Below are 24,145 nucleotides of genomic sequence, written 5' to 3'. Positions count from 1 at the left end.
CAGGACCACAGTAAAAAAAAAAAAAAAAAGTTAAGTGAACAGCTGTAATATGAAGCATGTTAAATGAGTCTTAAACATTTGAAGGAGAAGAGAGAATTAGGAATCTAAGCACTACACACAGCTGGTTTTGTTGTGAAATGTTACCTCCCCATATACAACAAAACCATCGTTAGCATATCACTGTAAGAAGGGAAAAGAACTAAAAATGACACAAGAGACAGAGGAAAGAACGCTTTTGAGCAACAAGTGTTTACAGAATTTAAGCAGTTACCACAAAGAGATACTTTTGATATAACTAAAAAGCATCTAGCAAACTAAAAAGCATTTAGTTTGATATAACTAAAAAGTGGAGCAATTCCACCACCCTTGCTCTTACAGGGAGCATCATGAACTGCCCATTATCAGCACTTCTGTTCTCCTGAAGAAAAATCCTCGGTGTGAGCAAGGTCACTGCATCAGGCCTCTCCTGAATCATGATGCTTTCCCCCCAAATAATCCAAAATATTGGTTCAGATGTAATTTTAAAATACATAACTTAAATGACAAACATGAGAGCATACAGAAAAGGATTTCAAGACAAGATGCTGATGACAGCTGCAGTTCTGTGCTGCTTGAGAATAACCTAAAGCACATAGCTTTAACTCTGCACATGATGCAATGGATCTTATGAAGTGAGGGGGGAAAAGCTGTTCAGCAGTTTTTAGCTGTACAGCTGAAGGCCTGGATTCTGGCGTGTATATAAGCTGAGTGAAGAAATTCAGCTCCACTTTCTCACCCAGTCTTACACTGGTGAAGATTTCTCCTTGATACAGACCAGGAGAGTTTTGTAACAGCTGGTTATGCCTGTATTTTTTCTATTTAGTACCACCTGAGTAGTATAAGCAGATGTAGCATATTTAAAAAAAAGGCAAACTAATCACCCATTGGGCTGTTGGTTTTGTAGATAATTTCTCAAATTGCTTGTTTTTCTTTTTATACACAATAAGACACAAACCAAAAGCAAATTCTGCCTCAAACTTGTCTCCATAAAACTTGTTTCCATAAAGTCTCTAATGCAGACACCAACTGCTGTGTAATGTATGTGCTCTACTAAACATGGATGAATTCATACTGACCTCTCTCATACATTCAGTTGCCTTAAGAGTGACAAAAGACTTCCTAGTATAATCGATCCAGTGTAATTGTAGACTACCACCAAAGGGATGGTTCTATTCCCACATTTTCTTCCCACAAGCACCAGTAGATTTCCAGCCTCTCCCTTGCATGGGATGTGGCCACCATGCAATCAGTGTATGAATCAGTTCGGTTCCCCTGCCTGACAGAAAACTGTATTTCTGTTTAATTTTGGGGAAGCCAGTTTTCCATTAGATCAGCTTGCTGAACCAATCTTTCTCTCTCCTGCAGCCACACCATCACTAGATTTTATGCAACGGGACAGGCAAGGCAAACAAGTAAGCAGAATGGGAGCAGAAACAAGCAGTACAGCCCTTTTCACCAGGAACCTGCAGCTACTCCAAGTGAGGTGAAACAGGAAATGACACTGGAGTACAAGTGCATAGCTCTTTCAAAACATACCTGTTTGTAAGGCCAGGATCTCCAAACTGAGTCGCAGCTAAGTGCAGTATTAACACTCTTTACTTGCAGTCTCCCACTGAAACATCTTTCCTCATTCCTTTCCTTGAGGAACAAATTGCATTTTCCAAACACTGGCCCTGCTTAACAGCGTGTAGTTAATAGTAGCATTAATTAAAAAATATCAATGACATGAAAACATCTGCAAAAGAAATTCACAAAAGAGCACTTTTAGTTTGTATTTATTTGTCTACTTCTGTCCAACTTCTACTCTGAAGCAAACACACTTATGATAGCTGCATGAATAACTTATCACTGTTTCCTGATTATTAAGACTTGCTCTTATTCCCTAGTTAAAAATGCAATAAAAATTCAATAAAGTACAAACGCATTTACATTTGTGGAGAATTTCTATGCTATCTTATGACCAGTATGTACAACTTAGACCAACTGTTCATATCACTGTTGTCACATGAAGTAAGAAAACTCATCTCTCCCCTATGATAGTGGAGTAGGAGTCACGTAGCCAGGTGCATGTTAAATGCTATCAAGGCCTGTCAACAGACAAGCAGAATTACCTCAGAGATGCAGTGAAAGGCCAGTGACAAAATACAAGCTACCTGCAATCCAGAATCAAAACCTCTGCAAAGAGCAGGACTAGCATGCAACAGACACACCTGGACACCACAGTGAGAACTAGCTGTCTCACACCAAAAAAGAATATATATATATGCACTAGAAATTCACGTTACAAGCCTGTACACATCTTCAGTTGGTTTGCTTTGCCATTCTCACACAGGAACATATTTGGGTTGACTGAAAAAATGCGGCCTCTTTTGAAAGGCTGTTTTGAGTCACTGCAAACATCTGCTGCATATATTGCTCCCTGTAGGAATAGGCCTCTAACAGGAACCTAAATTCACTGGATGAGCCAGAACAGCTCCAGTACAAGACACATGCAGAGGGCAACCCCCATCACAGAACTGCTGCCTCACCACTTCAGGGCAGAGGGGCTCACATGGAACTGCCCCCAGGATGCTCAGGGACACCCTCAGCATAAAATAGAAATATATTTATATACATATACATGCATACATACACACACACACATATATAGGCACACAACTAGGACCTGCTTTTAATACCTAACTGCCAATCTCCACAAAAGCTAATGTGTGGCTAATTGTTGCACATTTTAAACCTTTTCCCTCCCCTGACTATGCAAACTTCTACAAACTCTACCTCAAAAGATCACCTCTTGGCCATACCAAGAGGTCTCCCCACCAGATTCGTTTTCCTCAGTCTTTACAACACATGTCCTTCATTTCTGACCAAAGCAAGTCTCTTATTTTCATTTTGACAGACCCCCTGCTTTTTCCTCTGGTAACCTTCATCTTTCTTCTCCCAGTACATGTCAGCAGCACTCATATTTTTCTGTATTTTCTCCTTCAGCCATGCTAGTTATTAAGGCAACTTAACCCTTCTCAAGATTATACAGCAGATTTATTTTATTGATTCCTGATCTCACCTCTCCCTATCTATCTCTGTATCTCTGACACTTCTCTCTGGATATCCCACCATTACTTTCAGTTCACTAAGCTAAAAATCAGACTACTTATTCTCCATCCATGGGACTGTCCTTTTTTGCTGTACTTCATTTACTGCTCTCCCTAATAATGCAGACTGTATGCTCTGCTCGCTTTCTTGATTTCTTTCAACATTATTACAAAAAATGCTAAGAACTGTCCTGCATAAACTAATGGGAACATAGTAAACTTTCTATGATCATCTCTGAATCCAGGTTCAGCGACCTCACTCCCCATCCACCCTACCTCTGGCCCTACCAAGCTATCCCTTATTGCTCTCTTTCCAACCTTTTCTGCTCTTGGCTTGTGCCTCTCCTCTCCTAAGCCAAGTACCCCCACCACTATCTTTCAAACCACTCCTCTGCATTCATGTCATCCTGTATTCTCTGAGTACCAGCTTTCTTTTCCACACAGTTTACATGTACAGCATCTACTCTAATGTTTAAGTATTTGATGCCAGAACCTCATCTTGTTAGGTGCTTTCCTACATAACAACTGTTCAAAAGTGAAAATAAAAGCTGCATATTATTTATGTTAAAATTATTTATCAGTCCCTGATAAACAGAGCAAATACAACGCACGACTGAGGTGAGTCTGGTCTCCTTAGGCAGAGCTGCTACAGCCAAGGCAAGCCTGTCCCTGTCATGTCCATGAAGCTGCAACCACGACTTGAGGACTCTTGGATGGAGATGACCGTTCAAGCTGCATGCAGCTCAGTCCTCAACACTCCTGGCGAGGGAAGCAGTTAAAGCAAGACTTCGTATGACAATTAACAGGTCTGCTGTCAAACTGAAATCAGCAACTCACTTCCCACCACCAGCAAGTCAGCAGTGACTTTCAGCCATTACCAGCCTGGACATGGCTGTAACTGACAGGAGGAGGCGGATCGTGGGTTTTGAGGCTCTGGAGAGAGGGAACTGCAGGACTGAGACCCACAGACCCGGACCACCCGTGCCGCTCCCCGGCACGCCTCTCTGCAGGCGCCGCCGTACGCGGCCCCTCCCTCACAGCCTCTCCCACACCGAGGCCTCGGCCACGACGCGAAGCCCGGCAGGCGCGGGAGCCGCGCTCTGCGGGCGAAGCCGGGGCGGGAGGAGCGGTAGCATCGCCCCAGGGCGGGGACGGGGCCGGGGCCCGCTCCCCCGCCCGCCCCCGGAGGCCGCGGCCCCGCTGCCGCTGGGGGCGCTGTGGGGCGGACGCGCTCCGCCGGCCCGGGCCGTGCTCCCGCCTCAGCCGCGGCCATGGCGGCAGCTCGGCCCCCTTGGGGGCCTCTTCCCGCCGCTCTTCCGCTCTTCCGCTCTTCCCGCGCTCACCTCTTCCCGCCGGCCCACGTCCTGCCGGTGCCCCGCGTCCCCCAGCACCCGGGGAGAGGGACGTGCCTCCTGGTATTAACCCATTGTTCAAGCCCAGGTGCTCGGTTCTCCAGTCCTCCACGCGAGCCGGATTTCAGAGAAGCCTGCGGCCACGCAGCGGCAGTGGCACGGCTGCCTGGAGAGGAGAGGGGCGCGTGTGGGGGAGCTGGCAGCCCTCTTCTGGCTGCCCAGTGCGTTTCGGACACGGTGGTTGAGGTAACCACAGCACTTGCCACAGGCCTCCCAAACGCAGCTGAACGGGGGGACGTGCATCTCACTGCAGGATCGGTCAGATGTGGTCACTCACGCCTGGGAAACAACGAGCTCCTGCTGGAACTCCTGTTTCCTCGACAGCCCCCAGCCGAGCATTGACCCGACCGGCCCGGCCCACCCGAGGCTGTGTAGGGGTACAGTGTTTCAATAGTGAATGCAAATCAAGTTCCCCCAGAAAATGTGAAATTAATATAGTCTTTAAATACCTTGCATTTACCCCTCATTCGGGGCCATCTTATACTATGTCCATTTTACACATACTTTTTACTCATGAGCCTTAAATACCCGTGGCCTAGGACTAATTTTTTTCAGTGTTATGGGCTAGAAACTCCTACTTTATTTCAATGGCATAGTCCTCTGCTGTCATCACAGGAAAATGATACAAATAGTTTAAAAACTGATCATTAATAGCTCCTAATGCAAACAGCGTTTTTCACCTCCTTCTGCAAGTAATAATTAATGTATTTGGGTATGCCAGAGAAATTCAGAATTCCTAAGACTACATCTTCACCATTTCCCAAAGCAGTAGGCTTCAAGAGAGAGGGCACAGCAAACCTTAATGTTCTCCATTTTGCAGACTGCACTGCCTGCCCTTCTTTTTTATTGTAAGGCTCCTTCAATTCCTACGGACATCTGTAATTCTGTTCTCCATTAGTTCAACCAACTGCCATACCTTCCAGTGTAATCAGCGTCACTCCAGCCTCCACTTTCTTTCTTGTGTTTCTCAGTCCTGTTAATCTGAAAACAGATGAGAAAGAGAGTTAATACTGACACTGGGAGCATCATATTAAAGGTGTCTTTGATCTCCATTCACTTATTGGAACAAGTAGCAGCTTGCTTAGACCTTACTGGTCATCTTCTCAGATCACCTACTAATGATCCAGGTGCCAAATCCATTTTATTTGACAATTTTATTTGCCCCAAGATGCTGATCACTCAACAGGCCAACCGGACCAGCAATATTACTCCTGGTGTGTTGTGGGAGTGCAGGCACATGTAATTTTGTAGAAACCTGTGCAAACATGGCAGTAGTGGTCCAGCCCCAACACTTGGCTCTGTTCCCTGTATGGAAGAAACTGTCCATTTCTGATAAAAGAATAAAATATATAGACATAAAGAATTTGCCTTGAATTTGACCCCTTTTGGTTAAAATCATCGCGACCTTAGGCTCAGCTCCCAACAGTCTGTACACTGGCCCTCTGAACTGACAACTGAGTGGGCTCTGTAAGAAGCGGGTTATTCCCCGTCCTCCTTCTGGCCATTAGCTATTCCTTTGATTAGTTTGCCTTCATCCCTCAGGGTCTCACATTTCTTTCCTGTACATAATATGCCTTACATTGTATTACCCTTAGCTCAGTTTTAGGGCACTGTAGAACACATTTTTCTTTCTGAGCTTGTCCAACATGAGCTCATATACTTTAGATCTCTTTTTCTTCCCCTGATCATTGAAAATAAAATATCACAAGTAACCTAATATTTTTGGATCCATCCAAATCCTTAAAAGCTGTGGTAAATCCTAACATCATGGAGATGGGTGAGGATTAGACCTCGAGTACCCACAGAAATCAAATGTATGATTACATCCTTTGCAGTTCTGGGCTCCAAATTAGCCTGTCAGGTTTGCATGTACTACTTCTGCTGACTTCAGTGGGAATTGCACATATGAAACTAACAGAATAATCAGGCCCTGAAAATTTGAGCTTGTGTCCCCAAGCATAGCTACTGCATTTTTAACTGATTCGGTGTGAGATGCATCTGTGACCCTAGAGCAACTGCAACAGCTGGGAGTATGTGCTGGCACCCAGAAAGCTAGTGCTGTCTTTCCACATGGGATATGCAGCAATCTCCAACCTGCCCTGCTTGTATTTAAAACACAAACTTAGATACAATATAAAGGAAGTGTTTCTGTTACCATGACATCGAGCAGGAAAATAAACATCACGCTCCCTAGAAAATGAAATACAAGGTAACAGAGCATTTTAGCAAGTCTAATGGCAGAACTCGGAGCCATCGTAACATATTACAGAAGACAAATGAAAAGGTTGATTTTGATAGCTTGAAATAAGAGAGGAAAATATTGAAATATTTTGCATACAGAAAAAGACACACTCTAGATACTCTTTGTTCCAACCAAGTGTTAGAAAAGCACTATTTTTAGTTTCATTTTAATCTTCTGTTTTTGAAAAGCTGCTTTTTTTTTGCCTGAATTCCCCAACTAAGGGATAGGACTAGATGTAAAACTCACTAGGTACTTCCTAGAAATCTCCCAAGCAGAAATTAGTTATTTTTCAAAAAAAAACCAAAAAACCCAGGAATGAATAATTCCAATCTAAAACACAGGGAGTTTTAGGTATTATCAATAAGATGTTGCATTATTCCTGAAAGAAATATGTATTCAAGTATTTCATACCTGATATTGATGGTTCAGCATCGCAATTCTTCAAATTCAGGCTGACTAGCCGCTCACTTTGGAAAGCAAAAAGTTACGTAGATGATCAAATCTAAACCTGAAGGCTACATAAGCAGTTAGTATTACACAACCACACAGAAGCTGGTGCAAAGAAAACACAAACGATCATCAAAAGAAAAATAAAATAATAACAGCATTTCAGACACATACTTAAATAAAGCTTCCAGGATACATATATTAGTCTTTTTTGTTAAAATAGAGAAGTTGTTGATTTAATATTCCAATTCCAGTCTTTATTTCTGTACTTAAAGTCCTCTTTGTAAGAGATGGTAGAGAACTTCCACAGTAGAAATCACTTCATTCAACAGATATACAGGAGTTACACTGACTGCTGGGCTCAAAAATGTTGCAACATTTATGTGCATCTCTCTTCAGGACAGCAATGAAATCCTAATTCAATATGTGTAACTTCAAGGATGTGACCTTGCACTGGTATATTAATCAAATACATCATGCAGGTAAGTCCCATTTTATACTGTTTTAATTTTGGCCCGAAATCAGATGTCTTCCTAAAAAAAATGTGAAAAGGTTTTCTTTCAGTTGGGAGTACATCTGTAGTACTCATATGCCTGCCTGTTTGTTATGTTATGCTTAGCGTAGATGTGGGGGCTTCTTTGCCCTCATTTTACAAAATAGCAAGCCTTCCTGGTACAGGCAGGAGTCAGGCACATTATTTTCAGTGAGTCCATTACTCACTTACTCTGCCCAATTCTATGAAGTAAAATCATGACCACCCAACTTAATGTTAATTATTTATTTCGTGAAGTTGTCCATTTTAGAGCTGAATTAGTGAAATGCAATTGAGCTGAGCCAAAGGCTTGGACTGGGCTGCCATTTTGACATTCTCATCAGGGAAATGATGCTGTAAACACCCATACTTGATTCACATGCATGGTCTCTTGGTTGCCTACAGTAATGCCCATCTGTTCGGATGGCATCATGCCCACTCAAGTTGCTCAAGGGAATACATGCTGGGCAGTGATTGGCTTAGGTAAGTATTTTTCAAACTGGGTGGGTGTTGACCTCCTTTTGGGAAGGCCCAAGAGGAAAAGGAAACAAAAAGAATTTTCATTTTTTATTTTAATGGGTTGTTTTCATTTAACATTCAGCAAAAACACCACCATCTATAAAACATTCAGTAGATGGTTTTGCTAACTGTGACCCCAGCAAGGAAAAATAAATTCAACTATGTTCTCATTTTTTAAATAAATTAGTTCAACCTGTTATAAAGTCACAGTCCATGTAACATTAAGACTATCTCATCTGCAGAAAAGAAACCTGTCTCAGCAGGCATTGCCACATTCTGACAATTGAACTAATTTCTTTTGTTGATGAATATTGGTCAACACTCAAATATCTGAATTCGTAGGTATTCTTACCAAAAGCCATAGCTTGAATTTTGTGGGCAAAGCGGTGAGCAACACTGTGTCCCAAATTATTAGTCGGATTAAATGAATGTTATTGTACAAAAATGCAATTCCAAAATATACAACAGACACCAATGTGCACAAAGATACAGATGATTGACGTGCAGTAGCATGAAAGGATTAACCCCTTTTGGTTCCTAAGTTGGAATAATTTCCAAATACAGCCTTTTACTTCTCCAAAGCCAAAGAACTTTGCTTTAGTGAAGTGCATTGTACAGTGAAGCCATTGTCTGTCACATTGCTTTACCAGACAAGAAGTGTGTGGGGGGAACATGCCACCCTTTCTTCCTGCAAATAAACTGTGGGGTTTTTTATTTAAGAGAAAGCTACCATTATTAAAAAAAAAAAAAGGCAAAAAGATGAAAATAATCCAGCTCCTTTTCATTTGGGAGACAAAAGCCTTTCAGTGCTGCGTCCATGCGCTCTGACTACTGTTTTGACACTGTGTCAAGATGCTCCCGCTCTGCTCCAGGTCTCAGATCACAGTTGGAGTGTCTTGATACAGTGTTGAATCTGTAGTGTCAGCAAGTCTCCGAGCAGAGTCAAAGAGCCTCAATGTAGCCTCAGAGCAGGTAGAGTCAGAGAGACCTTTCCCCTAAACTGAAGTAGGCAGAAGGTGCTCAATTTTTTTTAGTTTTAATTGTTTGTTTTAACACATTTCGACCCAGCTGCATGAGGCTCATGCTTCTAATTACTAATCTTTCTTGCACTAAGGTATCAGAGCTAGCTCCCTCCCAACCCCGAAGACCTGTTAAAAAGCAGCATGGAATAATGTTAATATTTTCTTGAAAGAGCAAGCCTAGGCACAAGAACTGAGGACCTGTGCTTTCTCAGAGCAGCTGGCACTGTAGCGAAGATTTGTTAACAGGGCCAGACCCTGCTTTGGTGGCACCCCGTTCTGCTGTGTGGTAGCACTGCTGTGCTACCATGGGAAAAGCGCAGGGAGCCTGCACCCTGGGACCCTGCTTTAGCTGCTGATGCACTATGCTGTGGGAGACCGAAATGGAAAGAAACATGATGTCCTCTATCATAGCCACTGCCTATATCTGCAGTCCAAAGCCCTGGCTTCCCTGACATCGATAGGAGCCTTCTCAGCAAGTTCACTGGGGGCACAATTTTTCTTACCCAAAGCAGAGCAGACTGACACAACTGCTCTTTTCAGCAAGATGGTGCCACGCGCAATCAGCACAACGTAACCGGCGTGGCAGAACTGTGCGATAGCAGTCTGCACAAGCTGCTGCACAGCGATCGGAGCGAGGACAGTGACACATTCGGACAGGCTGCTGTCCTAAGAAACAAGGATGGCAGTCCTGACAGAGTGAAGGACATTGGCTTCATAAAGAGGAGGAGGATATGGTTTGAAAGCTTTGTTAATGACTGTGGAAAAAAAAAAAAACAGGAGACAGGTTTAACACCTGAAAGTTTGTCCTTTTTACATTTTTTTATTATTACTTTACTTAGAGAAGTAACGTTGGTTCTTCCTTGTAAACTCTGCCTCATATCTTTAGATAATCACTAATGCAACAGCATGACTTGAAAAGCTAAACGCCACACTAAGGCACCCCTCAGATGGTATCAAATGAAGGGATATTCGAAATAAATGTGGGTCGAGGCCAAATTAAACATATTATAAACATGGGTAGAAAAGGGGATTGGCAAGAGGAAAACTGTCACATCAGTAAGGACCAAAGGGCAGGACATGGTGCTAGCTTCTAGCACTGTTTGTTAAAAAATAATTATTAAAATAAAACAAAACTATTTTAAAGACTGAATATGCAAACTATTCCTGGGCTTCCTCCTAGAAAAGATAGCAAAGGTGCACAGATCCCATGATTTCAAGCATTGCTGCCAGAATAGACCCATCTATTCTGGAGGAGGACCAAGCCACATCTAAGGCAACAGTCTCTGAAGCGTTGAATGCCACACACTGTACCAGGCATCACGTTTTGGGACGAGATGGATGTCAGTCCCGAAGAAAGCATTTGAGAAGGAATGAAAAAAGATCATGGTTTAGAAAGAAAACTAGAATTAAGAGGCTGGATTAGAAAAGGTAAATGTAAATAGGTCAAAGCCAATTTTGCTGTAGCTTTACATCTGAATCTGTAATCCAGCCAATTTTGTGTGCTAACACAGGGGGGTGTATAGATCAATGTATATAATTTAGATTAAATGACCACTGCAGAATGAGAGGCATGCATTCTTCTCACAGTTGAGCCAAATTTATCCCTGATATAAATGCAGTGATTTCACTGGACTTTTAGCAGAGATACATTTGCTCATTTATATGGTCAATACCTTCTCAGTAACGTGTTGCTTATGGAGATGCAATGTGTACCCAGCCACACACAAAGGTGTTTTTAATTTCTCATTAGTTTCTTCTTCCTTGTGATTATTGTGCTGTTATTTACGTAAAATATTATTAAAGTATAGTTAAAAATAGTTATACAACAAAGCAATAAATGCTCAAGATCATAGCTAATAAGAAAAGTTTAAAGCCATGTGTTTCAAATTCTGTTTTTAAAAGCAGTGTAAGAAAATGGCAGTAGAGACTTCAAGTCAGCAGGAAATACAGCAAAATGAGAAGTGGGAACAGGGACTTACCTCCCCACAGAAAGCTGAGGCTCAGCCAGTGTTTGCTATGTGTTTTGAGATCCTTGGAGTAAGATATTATTTAAGGTGCAAAATATTTATATTTAAAACAAACAAAACTCACTGACTATTGTGGTGACTTTCTTGCAGGCACTTTCACAGCAAGCAGAAGATGGAGGTTTCCTCCTCCTCTGCCCAGTCTAGCCCTGCGGGGCCATCACACCCTTGCCAGCTGCAGAGGAGCTCTCTGACCTGTTGTGACCATTTGCTTTCACCCACGGCAAAGAGCAGGTCTGCCCAGCGCTCTCCCAGCTATCTCTGGAGGTAAAAGAGAAATTAAAGATTGTATCATGTGGGCACAAATTAAAATCTTTACTAGTAAAAACCTGGTAGAAGGTCTCAGAAGAGGATGAATTATGTATTTGAACACTTAAGGTTTCCTTGCCTTTATTACAGCATGGAGTCTGAACTCTGCTTTCTTCCCTGCACTTTATTACATGGTTAGAAGTCCCACAGTAGGAAACTTGCAGTTTGAATTTTGAAGCACCTATAGTGTCATACTTTTTATTTTAATATTTGTCACCAACAGTGCTGACAGATAAAAAGTGCTGGCTCCCCACAGCATGATATGCGGGATTTTCAATAGAGCTACACAATTGCTTTTGCTAAGTGCTTGCGGGGCTCACAGTGCCAAATCCCGCAAATTGCTGCATTCAGACCACTTTGCAGTGCTGTACCAAGGCAAGTGGTATTAAAAAAAGTTAGTTACCTGCAGAATGGACATGTGCCTAAATGGCTGATTTCTTTTTAAAGTCCTAAGCAATTGTCTGAAGACATTTCTGCAACTCAATTCAATAATTGTAGCACTTAAGAGATGGTCTTTTTGTGTCACTTACAATTTATTCTCTGTGTTGCACACAGTTTTAGAAAAAAAAAAACTTTTCCAGCTCCAAAGTTTGCTGGCCAAGGAAGTCCCAGAAGCAATGTCACCAATCATGGTGACATTCTATTTATGGATTACTACTTCCTTTTCTTCTCCTTTATTGTCTTTAATTGGTTTTTATCCTTAATTTATAGGAATATTGTTGTTCATATCCCAGCCTCAGATCAGTATTATGGTGTAAATGATTTCATGTGCACAGCAATGCTAAGTGTGTAATAGTTACACCTGAGGTATCAGGGGAGATTTTTGTATCTCCTGTCTTATTCACAGGTCAATTAAAAAGCTGATTAAACCCAAAAAGTCTATGATGATAATTGTTGGAAATAGACTGGGATGATAATTGGTTTAAATGACTGCTAAAGGAGTCATTGGGATGCATGTCTCTCAAGGAGCCTGAATGGCACTTTAAGAGCTAGATTCATCCTGGGTGTTGGTTGTTGACTTTAACGGTATTACTCCAAAATCTGATTTGGATCAACTTACAAAATATTGCAGACAAGACAAATAATTTTTAAAGGATGTCTCTGCTGAGCTTTGGTGTCTCTCTTGAACTACCCTATTCAATGTCAACTCCTCCAGTACAAATTTTGCCTGTACAGCTTGAAGTAGCTCTATAAGGTGGGAATTCACTGAGGGTTTTATATTTTTATACATTTTTTTTCTAGCTTAGCAGGAAACAAATTCTATATAATAACTAGAAAATGTAGGCCGAGACCATCCTCTGCACAGGAAATTTCACTCAGAGGGTTGGACACCCAGCGAGGTCCTATTCACAGACGTCTCTTTGTATTTTTCTGCCTGGAACCAAAGAAGGGGATTCATGCCAAAACCCTGCAGGATATGGAAATCTATCGGCTGTTCTGTGCTTCTGCATGTCTTTTAAAGTGGCTTCTGATTTGGGGAGCCCTAAATTAAGATCCATGGGCTTGGGGCTTTTAGGTTTTTGGGTTTTTTTTTTTTTTTTTTAATAAGGACTCAAAACCTGCAGCTTCAATTCAAATAGGAGTCAGAAACATTCAGTACCTTTGAAAAACCCCTGACATTTCATTCCTCATACTGAGGACCCAGAACAGCAAAAATTTAGACCAAAATTATTTCTCCAGGCTAGTCAGTATCAGAGTATAGTGCAGAAGTCAGAAAACTCTTGCTGCTAGTTCTCAGTCCTCATGCACTGCCTAGGCTTGGAAAGGCTATAAGGTTATAAATCTTTCAGTGAAAACAATTCCTGCTTCATGCCATCAACATTGCCTAAAGATATCTGCATAGGGCATCTGTAGAGGAGGCTCCCATTACTAGACCTATGCAGAAGAATAATGAGAAACTTGCATCCGGTTTGAAAGACATTAATGAGTCTCTCTTGGATACAAAATATTTGTTCAACACCCTTATGGGCAAAGTAACATACAGCTGAGCTGGGGAGCTCTGGCTGAGTAGGATGCACTGATAGGTCTCAGAAAAGGAACACACACAGCTCCACAAAGAAAGAGTCGGTTTTTCAGGCCCAATTTGCAGTTCTAGTGCTTACATGTGTCGGTATTGCTTTGAATATGTATTTTCCAGCACCTACTTCTCCGTTTGTTCCAGTGGGGTTTCACATGCCATGGGGGTATTCTGGGTTCCTCACTTGTTCTTCTCTCATTTTGTGTTTCTATTCTCAATAACATTTTTTGACAAAAAAAAAAAAAAACAAACACCAACCCACAACATTTTTCAGCACCTTCAATGAACTGTAGACATATTGACTGTGTTTTCCTCTCCCCTCCCTCCAGATTTCTCTCTCACACACAAATATATTTCAGGGTTCGGGGGTTGTTTTGTTGTTTTTTTTCCTCTCCCTGAGGTTGGTGCATCATTGAGCTAATGATGCACAGTCAAGTTATCCAGTATCATTAGATTACCTAAGGCTCTGATCCTAGTGTGTATTACATATGTGAACATTTAACTCCTTGAAGTCAAGGGAAATGGTTGCATAAATATTTGCAGTGCAACATGAAAGAAGATGCACTTTTCTGGCAATTCCCAGAAAGCGAAGAAGGTTGGTGTATTCTTTGATGTAATGTATCAATAACTGGAATTATTGTGCGAACTGAAGAATGGAGGGCAGGGATGACTCTGGACTTAATTTGCATTTTATGCTCTCTTAGGGTGCTAAACCCCTCAGTAAGAGAAAGGGAGTTAGCATTCCTCTTTGCTAGTACAAACACATCTTATCTACCAGCAAAGGTTGCCTCCCCTCCCAATTGGGGTGCCAGGTATCTCAGCTTCCTCTTATGTCCTTTCATCAAATAATCAATTTGCAGCCTTAAAAAAATGTACAAATGCAGAACTTCCCATTCTTCTTGTGCCCCTGCCCACTGTCAGACAACCCCACACCAAACCCAGCAGATTCTTCTGCATCAGACTTACTCTTACCGCACAGTCACTGCACGAGCACTGGCAAACTGTAAATCTGGTAGCCCATGCAGGTGCCACTGCTGGGGGTGTGGGGAAGCATCAAGGGAGGGAAATGTAGGAAAAGCAAAAAGAGAGATCTGGAATTTGAAGACAATAATCCAACTAGCCAGGGAGCAGATGAGAAGTATACATGGCAGAGGGCTATCGCCAAAACTGCAGGTTTATCTGGTAATAGGAACAGCTGGTACAAACCTACAACAGCCAGGAAATCACGTGCATGGCTTCGCTCAGTGGAGAGCCTCCCTGGCACTGCTTTGCACTGGCCCTGTGTTTGCACCCGCACACACCCTTGTCTTCAATGCTGAAACCAGAGTGAAAGGTGGGGTTTTATTTAAACACAATTGCTCTTGGCACCATCACAGAAATTATCAGGCCAGTTAGGGAGAGAGAGGCAAAACTAATTAAGCTCATGCGCTGCATCCACTGGCCCTGCCACAGTCAGGCGTTGCCCACCTTCTCCTTTCAGTCTGTCCGCTTCTTTTTCCACTGTCTGTACACCAGACCTCATTCTGCTTTCAGTAGAGGCCTCATCTTCCAGGTTTGAGTGTTTTAGCATTGAGGATATACACTGTAATATAACATATTGCATATTTATTAGGAATTATGCGACACTTGATCAAGTCTTAAGCCACAAGAGCACTCATGAAGAAAAATGTTTCTGGGTCCTACTTTGGGTGAAACTCTGTTGTTCCCCATTAGCAACCCAAATTGTTTCTGCTACATGAGGCTAATGGAAGCTCTTCACCATTTCTTTAGCACCATTACAAAAGCATTAGCTGAGCTCATTTGCACACTTCCTTAACCCTCCCTCTATGGCAGGCTTGCACTGAAATACTCTGTGAATAAACCAGAAAATGTACAGTAGAAGATGTATCTTTTGCAAATGGCATGTATATTTTATAGCTTTCATGCATAGAAGCCAATTTCTTGAGGAACAGTGCCTATAAATTGCAACTGGAAGAAGATGATACACTTATTTATTGCATTGTTTCAACCAGGAAAAAAGATGTTCTTTTTCTCTCCCTCCCCTTTAAATTAAAGACTGGGTAAAGAAGATCCCAGCACCTCAGGGACACGGCTTCAGCACGTGCAGCTTGGAGGGCTCATTTGCTTGCTCGTTTATTGTGAAGGAAGGATCATGCTGGGGGCCAGGCACCTCTTCTAGTCACGTAAGACTGAAGACATAGGTAAATATATTTTTTCTAAGTTTGAAGCAAGATTTTATTTGGTACTAAAAGATTTTGGGGCTAAAGATTTTTTAAAAAGGCTATGTCTCTTTTAGGAGAAGTTCTCACACACAGAGGAGTCCCACAATGCACTAGCTCTCTAGTCCCTGCTTCCCGAGGATACCGTCTGTGCTGTACAGAGCTTTAAACACCAACATGCATTTGGGAACGTGAGGAGAAGCAAAATCCAGAAAACCTAGTCTGTACGTTCTCCCACAATTCAGTAAATACTACATTGCCTCTTCAACCTGCTGGAGCAGGGTGACACCACTGTGCTATAAATACAGACAAAGTAGTAAAAACCAGGTATGGGTAAAATAGCAAAAATACTTCCATGACATTTCTTTACCTGGGGGCTTTGACGTCCCTAAAGCCCTCAGAACCAGGCTTGAAGCGTGACGCTTCTCACAGGGCAGCTTGTGAAATCCCGCAGAAACTGGGTGGGCAAAAACGCCAGCAGGCAAGGCTGCCTCGGGGGCTGAGTGGTGGCCGAGACCCCCGCCCGGCTCCCCGCTGCGGCTCCTGCCTCGCCCTGGCTGCCGGCCCACCCTGCGGGTCGGCTCAGCCCTCTCATCCAGTAGAAAACTAGCCAGCTTCAGAAAACAACAAAAAAAGTTTTCATTTTAAAAAAAAGCCCCAAAGAGACTCAGCAGCACATCAGCCTCCCCACTGTGAGAGGAGGCCGAGGCAGACGGCACCACAGGAAGGACGGGGTGACCCGGCAGCCCATGGGGAGGCCGAGGAGCCCCGGCCACGGCTCAGCTGGGGGACGGCGGGTGCCCACCTCCCTGCGCAGCGCAGGAAGGAGAGTGTCTCAGCAGAGCTCAGCCATTTCTGCTCGTGGCCACAGCCGAGCGTTCCCCCCAGCCCTCCCCGGCCCGCTGAGGCAGCGCAACCCGGCACGAGGCCTGGGTCCTCTCTTTCCTCCACCGATGTGCCGGGCGAGGCACAGCCAGGCCCCGGTGCTGGCTGCGACCGTTGCGGCAGCACGCCCAGGCACGTAGCCCCGCTCGCAGGCCAGGAGGCCTCCGTCCCCCCTCCGTCCTCCCCGCTGGCAGGAGGCTGCGGGGCTGCGGGCGGCACAGGCCGGGTCAGCGGCGCTGCGTGGCGGAGCGGCCGCCTGCCGCGGGGACACAGATGGCCGGGGATGGCAGAAGGCAGGGGACAGCCGCAGAGAGCAGCGGGGCAGCGCGCCACCAGCTCGGAGAGAAGCAGCCAGCAGGACGGGCAGAGCTGATGGAGGCGCAGGGCCGTTCCCTGCCGGCACCCCCAGCCCAAATGAGGGGCCAAGCCCCGGTGCAAGGTGCTGCACCAGCGTAAGGCTGGCCCTGGCCCCCCTCCTCCCTGGCACCCCAGGACATAGGGGAAATGCTTCACTTTTTCCCTCAGAAAAGGACAATCTCACGTGGTTAAATTGCAGCTCGTTAGTAGGGCAGCGAAGACCCTACTTTGCTAGCAGTCTTGTAGGTGATGCAGTAATTAGCTTGTCTTTCTCTTGGGGTGCTCGATGTTTCTCCTTTGGACATCTCCTGTAGATGGGCAGTCTCCCTCCGTCACCTAATCTGGTAAGCCTCAGGAAAGTTAACAATAATTCACAGATAAATAGATCAAAAGGCACGCCCTGGCTGCCATTTGCAGGAGACGGATCTTAAAGTTGTGAGGATGACAGTAATTTCATGAAGACAGGTAAAACTAAGAACAATTTCACAAGGGGCAAAAGTGGGGAGAAAAGAAAAAAGGCAAAGTGGTGAAGAACAAGTCACAGTCCCATCAGCTCCAAAGCCCGGTAGCTGCTACAGCTCCTGCCACCTGGGTTTCTGTGGTCATACGTGTGTTGAGCTCACACGCTGTCGTCCATGACAGCACTTGCAGGCGTTGTTCTTATCCTGGCTAACTACTGCCAGCGTACCGCAGCGATACGGTATCCCCAGACCTCTGCATCTCTGTCAAACGTAGCTAAAGCTGGTCAGCTGTTCTGAGGTGGAGGAGAGTGGACGGCAGAAACCTCACTGCTTTAGTGTGGGGGCCAAAACGTGGAGACAACTCATGCAGACCAGGGGAAAAGCCTTCACTGCCCGTACCAGAGAGTGATTTACACGTTAGAAGCCAGACAAACACACCAAAACCAGTCTGCTCTTAGACATTGGTAGGAGAAAGTGAGATGTGCATTTGGGACATGGGATGTGCGGATTCACTGCAATGGAAAGGGCCATCGGAGGGTGGATTTTCCATTAACTCCTCTGGAGGGCAGGAAGGTCGTGGAGGGACATCCCCCTTGCCCCCCTCACCCATCTGATTTTTCCCTTTCATATTCCCTCTGAGCTGCTGCTCAGTGGGGTGACCTTCCCCAGCCCACTTCAGAGATGCTCCAGCACAAATTGACCCGTCACTCACTCCCTCAAATGGTCCCCAAACTTCTTTTCTCTCCCTTTCTTTTGGAGGCAATGGGCTAAGTGCTTGCTTTTTCCAAAACTCTAAGGCACCTGACCGAAGGTGGTGACCCCTTGCTGAAGGAGATAGATCAGACAAGTATCTACAGAAGCATTGAATAAAACAATGTGTAAAGCTGACTACATAGACAATATATCACCTGTAGGTACTGCTATTTCTTGACTAATTATTTCAGTGCTTTTTGGATGTGTGGGTATGTAGTGAAGCTAAATGCAAAGACCATTCAATGCATAAGGGCTAATAGACTGGACTGCTACAAATACAAGTCCTTTGTTAATCCATTGTTAATATGAATTTATATTTCAGTATTTGCCTAAACTTGAAGATATTAAATTGTCTATACAACATTTGTTTACACATTTAAAACTTTTTTCATGGTTTCCAGCACTGTACTGGCCCTAATGCCACTCAGATCGTAAAGTGACTTTTTGCCTAGAGCCCATCCTCAGGAAGAATTTTGGCAATTCTGGTTTGCACTTACCTGTAAGTCATCCGCGTCGCCCATGCCTAGAGCAGCCTGTGCCAGCCCATGTCTGCAACACCACCGCACAGGAGCTGTGAGTTACACAGACAGGCAGGGAAATATTATGGGGATTACTGAGAGGTTCTCCATCCCATTTGCAGTGTGTTGTAGCTGTTGAAATATAGGTGCCTTTGGAGCCAACATATCTGACTGTTTTCCAAATGCCTTCTGTAGCACTTCTTGGCCACTAAGAAAAAGGGGGTGAAACCACAAACATGTACCAGAAGCTGTGATATTATCTTTCTCCACCTGCAGTTAGGCTCTGTTTTCCCCAGGAGCTTTTAACGGATACAGGAACTATATACTACGCTGGCGAAGCACTCCCTGGTGTGATTGCAGCTATGCCAGCAAAGCTGTGTTTTGTACCAGTGCAGGGCTGCTCTGCCCCTGCTCCCAAGTGGGACAAGCGGCACAGAAAAAACAGTCGCACAGGAACCACCAAAGGCCCCACGTTGTGCTGCAGAGCTCTGCCACCCGGCACTCTGGCTGGCGCAGCCCTCCCTGTGGAGGCTCAGGCCCTGGAAAAAAGGGTCAGACAACAGCACTGCACCCTGGCATAGGCTAGGGACCAACTCTGGGATCTGCAGGCATCCAGTGCGTCACAGATGCAGCTCCGTGGCAGGAGCAGAAGCGTGGATGGCTCGCTCTCTGCTTCCTTGCAGTAGCTTTCACCCCCACACCCAGACTGGATTTCTTTGGCCCCTAAGAAAGCAGATATCAAGACAGCACCATCCCTTGCCATGGTGTGTGCTGTGAATATAACAATGACTGTTCATATGGGCCTGGTTATACCAAAAATATCACAAAGCAACCCCGCAGATTCATGGCAAGTGTCCTTGCACTTTTGTACATACTGCCTTAGAAAAGAAAATTTTAAAAAAGCAGCATTTGTCCATTAGTGTTCAAATATTACCCAAGTACTGTAAGACACTGGAGCACTTGCAGAAGAGGACCACAGCTCCATTTTTTCCCAGCCACGGGGGCACAGTCCAGCCCCTCTCTCCGGCCTGACTTGTGCTGCTTATGAATGAAGCTCGCATACCAAAGGGATGAAGAAGATGGAGCAGGACCACAGCCCTCACTCTCGCACTTTGGGGTCCCCTATCTTTTAAAGGTAGGGTGGAAAACCAAACTATTCCTTTCCTCCACCCCTGCCCATGGTCTGGTCAGGGTTCAAGGCAGATGCAACATGCAGCTTAGATGCCAGCCTGCTTGGCACTGCCAGGCTGAGCATGGACCCCAGCACCCTGGCTCCAAGCCCACGTTTCCAGTACAGGTGGGGAAAATTACGCAGCTCAGAATAGGATCCCCACATGGGGAGTTCCCCATCTCAGCACAGTGAATATACACCTAGTTTTAACTAGTCAGCAGGGAGATGCTGAGACAAAGGCATGTGCTTCAGTACAGCAGTACTAAAGCAGCTCTCAGAGCGGCATGGAAACATCAGTTCACTCTTGGGATTCCCAACACAGAACCTTTTCCTGAAGACAGAAATCTACATCTTCCTTTTCATTTCCGAAGGCCTGCCCAGAAGTGATCAAGCATCATTACAAACCCAGTGTCGGGCAAAGAGCCTCCCTTTTCAGTATCTCTGTTGTGAGAGCCTGCTGCCTTGCTTTTAGCACGGAGAAGATGGCACAGGGGCCGTTACCAGAGCAGCTGATGTATGTTCCCAGCTAGCTTTTTGTGCAAGGGCATGTCCATGAGCCTGTACTGCAAGACACTTTCCCATTTCCCATCTTAAAATGTTGCCTGTGAGTTAGGAGTATGCATACATTACAAATGAGAATAATCAATTGGTGATATCAGTAGCTAATTTTTCAGCCCATAAACATCTGTGCCGTGGCTTATGGAGAAAAAATCAGGTAGAAAGCTAACGCTTTTTCTAGAAATGGATCCTTTCAGTACAATGATTTTGTTGCATAAACAGCGAGCTAAGAATTATCTAGTTGAAAACAGATCTGTCCTCTTTGGAATTAAGAAAAGTAATTCCTAGTTTTGTTATATTAGGGTTCATAAATTTATCACAAATCAAAATGTTGAGCCTAAACACTTTCTGACTCTCCATGCAATGCTATTTCAGCAGAATAACTGGCAGAATAAAAAATGTATCGATCGTTTGTCCCAAATGGGACATTACTTCATTTTTTTTGAGAAAGTTGAAACTTCTCTCAAGCTAGAACTTGCACCTGCTCTGTGCTTCCTGCTGACGGGATGACCCTACCTCAGTTAGGCCCAGGAGCCTTCCCTTACATGCAGTATGTCCTGCTGTCTTGAAGGAGCTATGTGTGTGCAACATGACTATCAACATCAGCAGGAATCTAAATGTTGAAAATGTCATCTGCAGTGTCAACAAGCTGTGTCCTTGCACTTGTTAATAAACTCGCTATATAAACTAATTTGGGCAGACTATGCGTCCTTGAAAACATTTTTCCTACAAAATATCACTTACATGCTGCAAGCCCAGGCACAGTACAATGACAACCAGTTGTGCTCTAGTTCAGTGCAGCGATTTTGAAAGGCTCTAACTGTGCATGTTCCTATGCCACAGTCTTGCAAAGCCTTGTACATCGTGGGAATGGGTAACCACATCATTTCAGCTGTCACAACTACTAAACACCTTTCATGATGATTATGATTCATTCAAGCAGGACATACCACGAGAACTGCATCTCACTAATTTTCCAAAGGTGTCCACGGTCCTTAAAATGACTGTTTCTCTGACTGGAGATATAACTTACCTTATTACCACATGATATGTTTAAAAAGAAAAAAAAAAGCCTGCTAATTAGCTCTGTTAGGCTGCATGATGGCAGTTTAAAGTGTCAGAAGTATGGCAGTTACATAGAGCTACAATACCTGTGAGCCTAGAAGTCCACGTGCTTGAAATACACAGTCTCCTACTAGGGTCCCCAAGGCCTGATCCAATATTTTCGCATTTGTATACAATCCAGGAAGCTGGGTTTTTTGAATTGAAACAAAGAAGCACAGAGATAGGGTCAAGGCAGCTATAGACCAGGTCCCCTCCATTCTCGTTGAGTAAAAGTTAAGAGTATTATAAGCCCGCAACGCCTTTTCGTGCCTAGATTCATAGTAGGTGTTCTTACCTCACCTCAACCTACCATGGGAGCCTGGGAGGTGCATCCAGAAGCAAGCACAATGCCAGATGAAGGAACGTGGCTTTCGCTTTCTCCCAGTCTTCCTTCCTCCTGGAGCGCAGAACGCTCTCTGCCGCCAGGTGAGCCATCACTTCGTGATTTACACACATCAGCTGGCAGCGGTGATGCAGCGTATACTGACAGACAGACAACTGCTGACACTAAGCTCATGTATTCCCTTTATTGAACTGTACTAGTTATTGCAATCAGATTAAGTCACATTTATAAAGCAGACCATCCAGTTGCACTGAAACCGATTATATTCATTACATAGTTTTAATCACTGTCCGGTGAACTGGCAAATCCAATCAAAGCATTAGTCTTTAATTAAAAAATTCAAAAGAAATATTCAGACAATAGCCAAGCAATCACACCACAATGCACAGTTACCTAAAATTGCAATTAAAAAGCAGTTAACAAAAAAGAAAAAAATCACACCTAATCTTTAACTATCAATATAATACAAGAAGCAACAAAGGGCAACAGCGTCAAAGCAGATTTATCTAACACTATAAATTCAGTCAGAAGCAGAAGCTCTAAAGTACACTAGCTGAAGCAGGACAATAAAAAATACTGAGCATGGAATACTTTTAATCTCTTCCATTAATATTCATTTCCAGCTGCTTATAATAGCAGCGCCTCATGGCCAAATCATTAGAGTTTTACATCTGGGTTGCAAATGACACTTTGATTGGATGTAATGTTCAAATGGTCCTCCCCACTGTGCCACCGTCAAGTCTTCTGCAGAGAGGTGTCCTGTAGTGCCAGTGGCTCACTGTGCGTGCTGGCTCAATGTGTGGTTCTGGAAAGACGAAAAAAGGAGACATGCATGAGGGGCAGAATAATAGAAAGCATGCCCATACCCTCCTACTCAGTACCGTTTATGCAGAGCTCAACATAAAAGCTTCTCAATTATTACAAAACAAAATGCAATAAAGAAAAAGTACTCATAAGTAACAGCTGCCAATATGACACATTTGCTTTGTTCTGACAGATCTGTTAATGCTGGCATGAACTTAGAAAAAAAATGCTACAAGCCAAGTACAGCCATGAGGGTTTTGGCTGTTTTTTTTTTTCTCCTTTCAATACATATAAAGAAAGTGGTAACACTTCACAGGCAAAAACTGCCTTTAGGGATTCCCTTAACTGTAACAATTAAAAAAAAAAAAAATCTGAATCACGGGGGGAACCCTTGCCATATTTTACTCTTTTATTCTCACTAGTACCGGGTGCAAGTACTGGCAGCAAGAGACACCAGATTGTGACACACACTTCTCAGTCCAAGAAATACTTCGGCAATAACAGCTGAACCGCCAGTTCAGGCACCAGGGTAATATACCCAGCAGAAAAAAGGCTGGACATGTAACCCAGAAGTTAAATCTCTTTAAAGAACAGACTTTGCTCTACACATTTCTTTCAGCAGTTTAGAGTCTTTTTTGTTCCCTTTTTTCCTTTTGGTAGATTTGTAATAGCCTTATGTCATCACAGTATCTCGCATCAGAGGATGCTGACCTGTCTTGCCATTTTGTGTGGGAGCCAATAAATCATGAAGCCAACCTTGGAAGCGTATTTTTAGAGCAGTACCTATTCACCTACATTTTGTGTGCTGACTGAAACCCAGTCCTACATATAAGCTCAGCTCTATTTGTGTGATTATTCAACTATTTGAGCAACTAGAGATGTGCTTCGTGGTGAGCTTTTCTTGAGCTGGGTCCCCAGCATCCCCAAATATAAAAAGTCATTTGCATTATTTCAAGCCGAGGCAATTTTACTGGTCTCCATCTGTCTAATAACAGAGCCGGGCAAGTCCAGCAGCTTGAAGAATAAGTTTTTAAACACGAAATGAATTTTGAATGTAATTATTTATTTACAACGACAAAGCTTTAAAATAAAGTAAGATATTTTAACTTTTCATAAATCATCTGGTCCTTCTACGCTATCCACAGTTATATCTCGATCAGGAAAAAGAATGGTCCTCCGCTTTATCCAAAGATGACGTCTCCCTGATGAAAACCGTCTATGGAAAGAGCTAACGGGCGGCCCGCGATGCGCGGGGCCAGGCAGGCAGGCAGCCGTGACCCCATTTGCAGGCAGGAGCGTTTCTGGACTGTGCACTCCCAA

At 43.9% G+C, this 24,145-nt stretch overlaps 1 protein-coding gene across 5 annotated transcripts in view; it reads right to left on the bottom strand.

Moving 5' to 3' along the window:
- Positions 1-22,197: 22,197 nt before the first annotated feature.
- The window catches only part of ZNF423 (zinc finger protein 423), a 237,413-nt gene continuing 235,465 nt past the window's right edge, over positions 22,198-24,145 (bottom strand). For all 5 annotated transcript variants that reach the window (XM_075510663.1, XM_075510658.1, XM_075510659.1 and 2 more), the window contains one exon: positions 22,198-22,826. In XM_075510663.1, coding sequence (XP_075366778.1) covers positions 22,797-22,826 — 30 coding nt within the window. In that variant the 3' untranslated portion in view covers positions 22,198-22,796. The remainder of the gene's footprint in view (positions 22,827-24,145) is intronic.

The sequence above is a fragment of the Mycteria americana genome, chromosome 8 (genome assembly GCF_035582795.1).
Source record: "Mycteria americana isolate JAX WOST 10 ecotype Jacksonville Zoo and Gardens chromosome 8, USCA_MyAme_1.0, whole genome shotgun sequence".
Lineage (NCBI taxonomy): Eukaryota > Metazoa > Chordata > Aves > Ciconiiformes > Ciconiidae > Mycteria > Mycteria americana.
The sequence above is the reverse complement of the archived record's forward strand: the minus strand, read 5'-3'. Positions and strand labels throughout refer to the sequence as shown.